Source organism: Squalius cephalus (assembly GCF_949319135.1).
Source record: "Squalius cephalus genome assembly, chromosome: 8".
In the NCBI taxonomy this organism is placed as follows: domain Eukaryota; kingdom Metazoa; phylum Chordata; class Actinopteri; order Cypriniformes; family Leuciscidae; genus Squalius; species Squalius cephalus.
The window spans coordinates 9,292,357-9,305,307 of NC_137129.1; the positions used below are offsets into that span (position 1 = coordinate 9,292,357).

At 36.0% G+C, this 12,951-nt stretch overlaps 1 protein-coding gene across 1 annotated transcript in view; it reads right to left on the reverse strand.

The window, feature by feature from the left end:
* Window positions 1–12,951, reverse strand: part of gabbr2 (gamma-aminobutyric acid (GABA) B receptor, 2) — a 199,542-nt gene that overhangs the window by 75,282 nt on the left and 111,309 nt on the right. The window contains exon 3 of the mRNA XM_079877842.1: window positions 1,808–1,978. Coding sequence (XP_079733968.1) covers window positions 1,808–1,978 — 171 coding nt within the window. The remainder of the gene's footprint in view (window positions 1–1,807; window positions 1,979–12,951) is intronic.

Consider the following 12,951-nt stretch of genomic DNA (forward strand, 5'->3'; position numbering starts at 1 on the left):
CTAAAACTATCAATAACTATTAAATCAATAAATAATAACTAAAAATAAATAATAACAATTATTAGTTATTAGTTATTCACTACCAAACAGTTATTGAAAATTGCGGAATCACAAAATGAATCATGCTTCATGGTACTTCATTTTGAATGTCAACGCTGTGCTTGGGAGTCTACGAGAATAGCAGGAGAGCTATTTGCATTGGTAAAAGAAAATATTAAATCTTCAAATACAGTGCTACATACTTTCAATCACTGTATGTTTGACACACCTGGAATGCATTTATTTTGTTTGCTACATATTTCCTTTTGCAAATATTGTAAAAACACAGTTTAGACCTTGATCAATAATTTACAGCCGTGTCCATGCATTTATCCGATATTTGTTTTATCCGGCAAAATCAAAGTCAGCCTTCAACTTCAACAACCTCTTTATATAATTCACCTGCTATTTTCCATGTCACAAGCATGGTATGTCAGCTTCGTCTCATAAACTGTGAAGAACTTGTTATGATAACTTCCCTGAGTCCTATAGTAAGCTAGCATCCTATATAGCTAGCATCACAGATAGATTGGCGAATGTAATATATTGGTATGAACTGACAAAAAACTCAATTCATTTTTTGAACAAGAAAGATTCATTCATTTCTGCTTGAAACACTCCACTGTGGGCCTTTTCCCCACACGTTTCTATCCGCAACACAAAACTGCAGTGTCAGCGTTATAGTTCTCAGAGCAGCAGGATTTGCTAGCACTAGCAGTACCACTGATCCATGGCTAGGTGGATCTGTAATGATGATCCAGGTTTTAGATCTATCACCTGAGGAATACTTTGAACTCTGACAGCACACGGTTACTATGGAGCACTCGTGTGAGAAAGAGATGCTAATGTCTCTCTGCCCCTGGAGGGTTTCAGCAACATGTCCCATTGGAGGAGGGAGTTTCCAGAGGCTTACAATAAACACACAAACACACACGACACGATTCCTGATCAGGTTATGTATAAATGTCTCAACCAATCAATTCAATCTATGTCTAGCTCAGTCATTGAAATGAGATCGACACTCAATTCCACAGGGAAATCTTACTGGGTCTATTCATATGAAATACAAACAGAAAGAAAATGATACACACCCACACTCAAACAGAAAACAATAGGGCTTATATTTCTGAGAAGCACTCTTCCAAAACGTGGTGGGCAGGTAAAGCGGGTAATGTGGAGCAATTTAATATCTCTATATCTCTACAATACTTGATTTTCCCAATGAGAAGGCATCAGTTAAAGGAATATACCAGGTTGCTTCAATACAAGTTGGAATATAATGTTGAATACCACAAAAATAATTTAGACATGTATCTTTGTTTTCTTTAAAAAAAAAAAAAAAAAAAAAAAAAAACTAGGTTGCATTGAAGCACTTATGTGAATAAACCCAATTACCTGTGGAATTAAAAGCATAAATGTGAAACTTTTAAAATATTTTTCTGTTAAAACTTCAAAGTTGTTCTTGATATATTTTACGGCTGTTTTAGGGTTTTAGATGTTAAGTTGTCATGGCTTTTTTCACATTAAAATCATGTTAACATTCATATTGTCTATGTCTTGTGGCTATACTATTAAAATCAGAGAGTATTTTAACGTTAACGGATTGACTACATTCATTTCCATTGTGCTAAATTCACTACATTTTCATTTAGTCAGTCAAAGAATAAGGACATAAAACATAATATCTACTCTCAACAAACATTGATAACATTTTTAGTTTGAAGGCTGAGCCACAATATCATGATTCAGGTTATTTTCCTCAACATACCTCAGAAAAGCGCTGGACATCCTGGGTCAAGGTTCCCACTCTGCTCCAGTTGTAAAAGTTGAGAAACTTCACCACAGCGGGGTTCACGGCGTTGTCTGACGGGACTGTCCTGAAGAAATTTGGATACTTTTTCCTGTCTGCCAGGACAGGAGTTGTGGCCGCAAAAGAAAGCTGAAAAAGAAGAAGGCTGAGTTTAGCCAAAGTCTCATCAAGATAAATCTGTTCCTTCTTTTTCAGTGAACATTTTCTATGTAGGTGACAGTTATAACCTATAAGTACAGCTCTTATCTGCTTGAAAGACCAACATTTATAAAACTAAACTAAAGACAAAGGTGTGTAACATCACAGGATATTGTGAAGTATTTTTAAAATGTAATAGCTTCTTATTAAAGGGTTATTAATACTTCACACAAAAATTGTCATCATTTACTCACCCTCAAGTTGTTCCAAACCTGTATTAATTTCTTTCTTATTTTGAAGATATTTTGAATGACGTCGGTATCCAAACAGTTGATGTACTCCATTGATATATTGATATATGGAAGTCAATGGGGTCCATCAACTGTTTGGTTACCCATATTCTTCAAAATATCTTCAAAATAAGAAAGAAATTCATACAGGTTTGGAACAACTTGAGGGTGAGTAAATGATGACCGTTTTCATTTTGGGGTAACTATCCCTTTAAATGTCATACAGCACTGTGGCGTATTTGGACTGAGATTGTGTTCACATTCAACTTTCTGCAGCATGTTGGATCGAATGCAAATGGCCGGCCCATAGTCAGTGTGCCAGGACTCCAGGAGTCCACATTGAAGGTGTGAATGAATCAACACACTAACACGTCTCTATAAAAAGACAGCTCTCACACCTTTGGTGAGTGCCCGTGGTGACTGGAGCCATGAACGTTTGCACTGCTGATGGTCAAACTCAGCATATCAGCTTGCGGATGTAAGTGTGTATTAAGATGCATTATCGAGCATTACATTTTGTGTATGCCCTCCATAGGGTTCATAAATAAGAATTTGGGCCAGTAGTTCAGATTTTTACTTGCACTGCCAAAATTTACACCGACCCCAGCACAAAATTATAATATTAATATATAATATTACTGTACATATTTTATTTGTAGCAAAATTTTAACCAAGTATCAGACAAATGTATTAATAATTTAAATAAAAAAATAATTACCTTAAAAAAAAAAAATAGTTTGAATCAAAAAATCATATTTACATTTGTAAATAGCTATAATTTGTTTTAATAATAGTTGGGACTTTTACAGCTTTTAATGTAACTCTGTGACAGTTCTAAACTTATTTTTCTGGGAAATGATGGCAGAAAGTGCAGAATGATATTGATTGTTATTGGATTTTTAACCAATTTTAACTGACGTTTCGCAGATAAACCAATTTCGACAAAAACCTTTTAGTTTGGTGACGTGCATAATTCACAAAAACGTTCAAAACGTGACAGAAAACCAAATGTTTACGTATTCAAGGCATATTATCATGTACATGATCAGCAAATCATTGTAAGGTAAGAACATGCGAGCAAGTGAATGGCCTGTAACTCTCTCTTACACTGCTTCATTGTTGATTTCCGCTCCATCTAGCTCTCCTCGGCCTCAATATTAATGCGATTATTTTAAAACGCTTCTATGTACTGTTCAAGTATTGCGTGCTAAGCATGTTTAAATCTTTTGAGCTTTCAAAAAGGGGACTGTTTAAAAAAGGCTTCACACGTTTGAAGACTTTTTTGCTCAAAACATGCCCTCTTTAAATGTTGTCAAACACCAGGCAGAGCATTTTAAGCCTCAGCTGGAGCGCAAAACAAGCCCAGAACGTCATGGTATGATTTTTTATGCCAGTGCTCCCGTCAGTAGATTAACAAATGTTCCTCTGGTTATAATACATCCTGAGGGTTGTTAGTCTCTCAGAGATAAACATATGGAAATGCTCTGAGTTCAAATAGCAAAAGCCGTCTTATACTTGTTAAAGGAGCACACTCTTTGCTTACAGTCATAAAATGTCTGTCGGCTACGTGGCTGCACATTCAATTCGATTAAATTTTCATCGCAAGGCAAAAAAAAAAATCTAAGTTGAATAGTGAAAGGGAATGTAATCATTCAAAAGCTAGATGTTGATGTTTTGTGAAAATGTATATGGATGGCTTGTTGAATTTGCAGGTGATTTAAGCAGCAATTTACACACAGTACTAACATAGTAAACTGCATTTCAATACCACAAGGAAGCACCTCAATATAAAAATGTGACAAGTTCTATTCAATTCTTGTCTACATCAGGGTTTTACCTGTAAATGAACTCGGAATAGAACGTTCCCTTGCTTGGGATTGGATCAACTAAATTACTTTTCCTGTGAATAGAATTGAGGGTGAAATGGAATTGACTTTTGCTCTGGAGTGTGCGGTGGCCGTGACCCTTGACCTCTGGCGAGCTGTGTGAACAGTGTCTCATCTCCTCTCATTTGTAGCCTCTCTGGTGAATGAAGTGGTGACGTAATCACATGAACACTGAGCCGAAGGGAACATGGTCTGAATAGAGCCTGTTAGGTCTACTTTCTGATACAAGGAAGAGATTCAGGCTCCAAAATGATTTGTATAGAGCTCTTCACAATACACATTGTTTCAAAGCAATTCTACAAAAAAATCATGATTCATCGTCATGCATTTAGCAGATTACAGCTAGTTCACATTTAACAATAAACAATAAAGCAGTTGAGATTTGCTAGATAGTGTTGCCCTACGCAAGTATAATGTATGTATGCGGATAAAGTTATATACTTATATATCTTTGTTTATATATATACAGGTGATAATATAGTTCAATTTTGTGAAAAAAATAAAAATAAGGCAGTTGAGGTTTGCTATATAGTATATATCGTTTTACGTGAGTCTAGTGTATACAATATATACATGTATGTATGTATGTGGTTATATTATATATAATTATAGTTGTATATAAGTATAAGTATAATATATAACTAACTATTAAGTTGTACATAATATATATGAGCTGCCTTGATGTCTTATACATAGTCAGCATCATGAAACCTTACAAGTGACCATTTTGCCTTAATCTCTTGAATTGCATGATGTCATAAACACTTATCAATGTTTAAAGAGATAGTGCATCCATCATGCCATCAAATAGACCTTTTTATATTCCAAAGAAGGAAAGTTTGGAATGACACGAGGGTGAGTAAATGATCACCGATTTTTCATTTTTAGGCGAACTGTGTTTCCACTGAACACAAAGGGATTCAGCAGACACTCATTTCGCCTAAAAAGTGAACGCATTTGACACATTTTCACAGTTGAACCTCTTTACGGATACAAGCTGAATTTGTCATGCAGTGAAGAAAAAAACTGCCTCTTAATTCTTTCCCTCATCTCACAATAGTGCGCTGGTGTGTACACACCCTGACAGCCAGAGAACTCGTGAATAACAACAGTCTAACATTTCAATGAATTCCATTAAACCCTGTTAGAAACATTTAAACCTGTGACTATTTAGACAAGGGAACAGACAGATTTGGGTAGGATTTATTTACAATGTTATATTATATTGGAAATGTGTGAACTAAAGCTATAGCTGACAGCAGACATCAGTGCTGACATAATCACACCACCTGCTCTGCATTTCAAGAGGAAGGAGGGTGAGCAGAACATCCATTTTTCTTTTTAATATGGGTATGAGCAAATAAAAGGGGATTGTGATGGATTGAAGTAATCTAATATAATGATTTTGTGTCCTCTAAGAGAGTTATTGATGTTAATCAAGGTAGGGTTAATTGCAGTGCTGAAGAGATAAGACATTACGATTACGATAATGACACAGGTTAGTAGTCTGTGGTTGAAGACAAGTGTGCATTAATTCAAAGATAGACACTATCTAGATTGGTCTGGTTTTGGCCTTTTCAGACCTGCCTAAAAAAAGCCATTTCCTAACTGACAATCTTGAAAGAAGAAGCCAATCTCAGGACAGTGATGTCACGCCTGTTGAACATGGCAAGAACATTCAATTAAAAGCACTTAAAGGGACAGTTACAGTTTTTTTAACATCTTAATTTTAATCTAATATCATTTATCATTTAATTTCTTTAATCTGAGGAACACACAAGATATTATGAAAATATATATTTTTAAAAAAATATATGTTTTTGTTGTTTTTTGTCTGTACAGTACAAATTAATCGTTTACAATGTTGTTTTGGGCCTCATTGACAATTGACAATTTAAACATTCTTCAAAACACATTATTGGGTGTTCCACAAGAAGAAAAAAAACTGTCCTTTTAGACCTTAGACAGCCCAAGTTCCTATCATATGAAAATGAACTTGGTCATTCTGCTAAATAACTTTTGTGTTACACAGAAGTTTAATTTTTGGATGAACTGTCCCTTTAAAAATCATTTAAAAATCTGGGCTACATTGGGGTACACTGAAAGATCCTGTCACACTGAAAAGTGGAGTAATGGCTGCTGAAAATTCAGCTTTGCCATCACAAGAATAAATTTCATTCAAAAAAGTTATTATAAATTGTAATAATTTTTCACAATATTGATCACAAATATAAGTACAGTAATTTTGATCAAATTAATGTAGCCATAGAGAGCATAAGAGGCTTAATTTTTTTTTTTTTTTTTTTTATAAAATCTTAGATACTCCAAAATTTGAATGGCAGTTTTGGTTTTCATAAAGTATTGTGTGTAAAATCTGAGAATACAATTTTTTTGACAAGGAGAAAAACCAAATGAAAGCCTGTTCTCTATATATTTTATATACATCTCTATGCACTGCTTAACCCAAAGTGAACAAAATGTGAATTCGAATGTACTGCTTCAAACAAAAAGATCAACCTCTCTTCACAAATGAGAGATCAAAGAGTTGACTATCTAACAAACCAAAGAAGCAATTTGTTCTTTTGCAGCATATTAGCAGATTTACAGCCTCTATCAGAGTTTAATCCTGCTTTCACATCAATGGCCAACTCCAGAATAAGAGTCGTGCCACATCACCCCGTCACTCATCTCAGCTCAATGAAGTGCTTGTTGTTCAAAACACACAGATTAGTGCTGCCAATTAAGGATTTTTATCATGCTAGTGCCACTAAATCCAGATGCACCTACGGGATTCGCTGAGCATTAAGGGGTCTCTTGGAGGTTGCTCTAATCTTTGTTTAGCGCAGACTAGCCTACATGCTGAATGCTCCATTCTCACAAGGGAAAAGTCAGAGCATAACACACTCACATACAACCATGTTCTCTCCACTGAAAAGAAAAAAAAAAATAGATGAGGGAGTTTTCCATTGTATTTTGCTTTTAAAATCTCTTTTAGGATAATAAATAAACCTAAAATCTTCATATTCTAATGCTGGCAAGCCAAACCTTGACTCCATGGCAAAATTAATGACTTGCTGGGTCCAAAATCGCATACTGTAGAGCAGGTACTGCATTTGTAGAAAAGTAGTTTTGACTGTTAAAAAAGTATGTCCTATAGACTTTATATAGAATTTTGTCTTTGAACTTCCATTTTTGTGGAAGCTGTGTATATTTCTATAGTGTCTGTGAAGTGGATTTAGTTAAGGAAAGTTATCATGAGCATTGTAATGTTTTAAGCAAATGTCATGACATATGTCAGTAGACATGGAAGATTTTAAAACGAGCGGTTCATTCATAAATATGTAAGATCTTACCGTTGAACGAGCGCAGCGCTGAAAAGGGGCGCAGCTACATAAGGCCTATATAGTATGAATGTGTATATAATGAATGAAATTTGGATGTACTACTCTGCCATGTTGTCACTGTCATGTGTGTCAGTGTCACTGTCTCCTCTCCCGTGGCCTCATGGGATAGTAAAGTGTCCACTGAATGCGCACTTCAGAATCTCGGTGGAAGTAGCAAGTCAATCGGGTACTTTTCGCCTTTTCGAAAACTATGTATTCAGACATACAGTACTGCTCTGTTGGCATACTGTTTTTCATATACTACAAGCAGGGCTGCCAACTTTTGAGTTTAGCTTGGAGTGAGATTTTTTGGGGGGGGGGTATGTAAAAACAAATATCGCATCACAATAAGTGTAATTGTGATTGTCAAAACATTTGGTAACTAAATAGAATTTTATGAAGTTTAGTGACAACATGTTACAATGTTTACATTGTACAATGACTGGTAGGATACAGTTTTTATTATTGCTTGACAAAAATTTCAAGATTTCAATTTCATTCTTGTGATTTGATTCCGATTTTGATTCAATATTGACTAATTTGGATACATGTTTATTTTAAATTTTATTTAAAAAAATAATCTCACCTAATGCTGTAAACATAGAGGGCCCAATCTGCTGGTATTATTAAAGGTTAAAAATAACAAATTAAATTAAATATAATGCAGTTTTTGTTATAATAACAATTATTTAATGACATAAGTACAAATATAATAAATATGTAATATAGTGCTCAGCAAAATCTCCTCTCTAGCTATTTTTTCTATTCAATTAACATGCTATGGTCATTAAATGGCTTTCCTGAGGTAAATGTAATGTTATGTGACATAATTGTTCTCCTGCTGTTATATTGATCTCTTTCCGTGGTTGAAAAACACTAATTGGTCGATATTATGTATACTTTCGGTAAGTTGTACTGCATCTTTAAATAAAAAAGTAACAGATGATCGGTTCACGTGCACTTGAACTGAGGCGCTCAGCGATCTATCACGTCACATTTACAAGCGCCAAATGTATTTTTGTCTGAATTTCGTAATAAAATTGACGGAATCTTAGAGCTGAGAATTAGTTTAATATTAAAAGTACCTCTTTGCTCCGCAATTTTTCTGTGCGTGAGAAAATGGATGTGTGGCTTGAGAGCGTGTGAAAAGTGTCAATTGCATGAGTCTCACGCACAATGCGTGAGAGTTGGCAGCCCTGACTACAAGTATTTGATTTTCGGCCACAGAAACTGTTTCTTGACAGGTTTCTTGAACCTGAACCTTGAACCCCCTCAGCCACTGGCCAGACAAAAAGACAGTCCAGCCCCCAAACTCATGCCACTGGTTAAAACAATGCTGCTTTATTGTGCTAGCTGGGTGCTCAAAAACACAGAGCAATATTTTGATAGCGTCCCAGTGACTGGTTCTCAATACTCTAATTGATGCTTTCTCATTTCTAGTCCCCCCGTCCTCCAGCCCTTGACCCAGAAATCAATCGAAGTCCGGCATCATGAGAGATTTATCAATTCTCTAAATGCTGCGAGTAGCGAAGCTTAACGAGAACGGCATCTTGCAGAGTTTTATAGTACATTTTAAAATAAGTATCCACCCATTTTTCATACTGAGCATTATTATGTTGTGATGACTAAATTTACTTGCAACTAGTGTTTTAATTTTTTTTTTTTTAAACAAAGTATTATTATATTTATAATATCAGCTATTTATAAGCTTGTTTTACCAGTATTTGTCAGAATTTAAATACTGGTACATCATTAAAAGAAAAAAAAAAGTTCCAACAATTACTCTGAGCAACTTCACCAAAGCCACAATAAGTGGAGTAGCTACAGATATTTTCTTCTGTATAGAACACTGCAGTAATGACATAATTAGCATCACCCTGGTTCCCTAGACAACCCAATAGGATTTTTCCATTGGCTTTTGGATTATTGCAGAAAATAAGCTCTGGTTAGAGCCATAGCTTTGTGGACGACGGTGCTCTGACATACAGTATAGCACAGCATGGATGAACTTTTCACAATTAGATCAATAACATGTATTTGGAAAATAGATAAATTGAATTGCCATTTCATGCTGACTTGAAAACTTGCATGATGTTTCGACATATCGGTGCATCTCTAATTTTACAAATACATCTAGCTTTAGTCTCTCCCGCCTCTCATTTCATCCCTGCACACTTGCATCTTAAGAGGGAAAAGCTAAGACACAAGGACAGGAAACAAGTGTGCACAATTAAGAAATGAGAAGCACCCAGTGACACTTTTCAGGAGACTCAACCCACGCATGGCTTGTACTTACAGCCGTCTCTGCATATTAAACATGGATAGGAGAAAGAATGTTAACATTCAGAACATTACCTTTAAATAGTCTGAACTGCACCTTTAAAGCATCTCTCTCAATTCAAGCCAGCTGATCTGTGAACTCTATGTAATGACATCTAATGCATTAGATTCCCTTCACTTCCTGTAGAGCACATGATCAGTCTGAGCGCTCGCTTTCTCTCCGTGAGAGAATAAGAAAGGACGTTATCACACAAAATTAGCCTCTCTCCTTCCCACACAGATCCTTTAACAGCAGGAGGCCTGGCATCTCCAGGTGATATCCAACTTAGAACGTCTTATGTAAACGCAAGTTCTCTTTACATCCCAGTATATGAGAAGTGCGTAATTCACATTCACTCTCATTCACGTCAATGCACATCTAGCAAAATAAATGCATGCTTTTCCAAAAGGATCAAACAACTTTTTTAATCACATCACAAAATACATTTCATTCAAACATACGCCTTCTGCAGCATCATACCTCTTGTCATGCTCATAAACACACAAGTCTAAGACAGTCACAGGTGACATCCTATTGGTCTCCTAATCCTGCTCTCTCCTCTTCTCCCAACATTGTCTCTTCATCCTGTTGCTTGCGCTGCCACCGAGTTTTAATTGCCACCCCCTGCCAGAGGCAAAGCCGTGCCGACAACCCGCATCTTATTTCCATCAATCTCCCAGTGCCAGTGTTAATTAAAACTGCACAGAGGAGCCACTGCCTGTCACACCTCTCAGCTCCACAGCCTGGGACTGGAAGGTCACAGTGCTCACCTAATAAGTCCAATAAAGGGGACTTGGGAATTTATACTCCAGAAAAATAGCAGATGACTTTGATACTCTAGAGGTGAACAGGATGAATGGAGTTTGAGAGGGAAGATATGTGGTCAAATCTCAAAAAGCCAATAAATGAATGTTCCATTTCAGTGCATGTTCGCACCATTTACCCAACAATTTTAGCAACCCAAAACAGTCAAATAAAACCCATGAATGCAGTTAAAAGTAAAAAAAAAAAAAAAAAAAAAAAAAAAAAAAAAATTCTGTAACATTTTTAAATGTTTTTGTAAGAAGTCTCTTCTGCCCGCTCACCAAAGACGCATTTAATTAACAAATATCAGTACAAACAGTAATATTGTGAAATATTATTACACATTAAAATAACTGTTTTCTATTCTATATATTTAGAATGTAATTTATTCCTGTGATGGCAAAGCTGAATTTTCAGCATCATTACTCCAGTCTTCAGTGTCATCAACATTTTTTTATATATATTTTTTTCAGGATACTTTGATGAATAAAAAGTTCAAATGAACATCATTTATTTGAAATGGAATTAATTTGTAACATAATGAATGTCTTTTCTGCCACTCTCGATCAATTTAAAGTGTCCTTGCTGAATAAAAGTATTCATTTGAAAAATCAACAACAAAAAAAACGTATTGACGTGAAACGTGAACATTTTTAACTTAGTGTAATAAATATTTACATTGCTTTAAAAATAATAACTATAATACTACAACAGCGTTATCTGTAACTATTAACTGTTCTAGTCTAGTTTACTGTATTGTTAATTATCGTCTCATCTGTTTTTTTCTGAGGAGGCACTACCTGCCTTCTCGGACAAAACACTTGTGGTGCATGGAAGAGAGCGAGTGAGACATAACAGAGGGAGATACTGAAGAAAAAAAAGAAATGGTGGGACAGAAAATAAGGCATTTTGCATTCTGGGAGCGCAGCCTAACTGAGTGAGGTCTAGTGTAGCCGACTCTCTTGACACTCCGGCTGCCTGAGTCAATAGACAGCATTTCATTCTCATTAAGGTTTTCTAGCCAATTCTAGAGACTGTGGCCTTGCAGAATGAAATATTGACAACACTGCACAACATTGTTCCCAGCAACGCTGCCATCGACTTGCAATGAGCTTAGCTTCGTTGCTCTTTGTAAGCTGACTGGAAATGGAAAAGATTAACAAAACGCAGCCGTGGTTGTCCACCTCACAGTCTCTTTAATTAATGGTAAATAATGTTTCCATTCACATGTTCATCCCTCCTGAAACACATGCTTTCCAATACAGTCTAACAGTCGGTTCTGGTATTGAAAATGCCATTAATTTTCTCCACAGAGAAAACATATTGACCAGACCTACCAAGAACTCTGAGGTTGTTAAGCAACTAGACATGCCTCTGAAAAAGTCATTATGATTTCTACTTCATTGGGGGAAAAAATGTTTATTAGGTAAATTCCTGGTGAAGTACTACCCAAAATTAACCAATTACCAAAAATCCTGAAGAGCAGCCAATAAGAGAGGTCTCTATTAAACACAAAAGAGCTCAAGAAAAACTTCTCAATCCCTTAAAGGTGACATATGATGCCCCTTTTCACAAAATGTAAAGCTTCAGCTTAAAATACCTCCCAAATCATTAATTACAGCTTGTCATATTTGCCCCTTTTTGGGTGTGAGCAAAAACACTGTTTTTGTGTGTGTCCCTTTAAATGCAAATGAGCTGCTGCTCCCCTCAGCAATAACAAAACACGCGAATCTCACTCATCCAAAATCTCAGAAATAACCAGTAGCGGAGTAGAGGTTGCAACTTTTAGATGCACATGGATGTTTCTGAATGGTTAGTGGATACATTAGTGTAGTTGTTGTGGAGTTACATTGAATCATATCATCGACTTGCATGTACCGTCATGTTTAACTTTTACACAAGTTAACACAGTTCCCTGAGGTCTTTATAAGACAGCTGTGACATTTTTTGGTCAAGTGTTCTGTGATCGTCTGTGCAGCCAATGACAGATCAGTTTGCATGCTTTGCTCGAACTTTTTCCATTGCATTAGAACTGGTTCCACTGTTGTCGCTTGCAAAAATCAAATGGCGGTGCCGTGGGTGGAAACGTGCAGATTAAGGGGCGGTAATATTATAATAAGATCCCCTTCCTACGTCAGAAGGGGAATGATATCTGATTGGCTTATTTTTTGACATGCTTGCAGAGAAAGGCTTACCAAAACAAAGTTACTGGGTTGTCACTTTTCACGTTTTCTGGGTTGGTAGATCCACCGGGGACCCGATTATAGCACTTAAACATGGA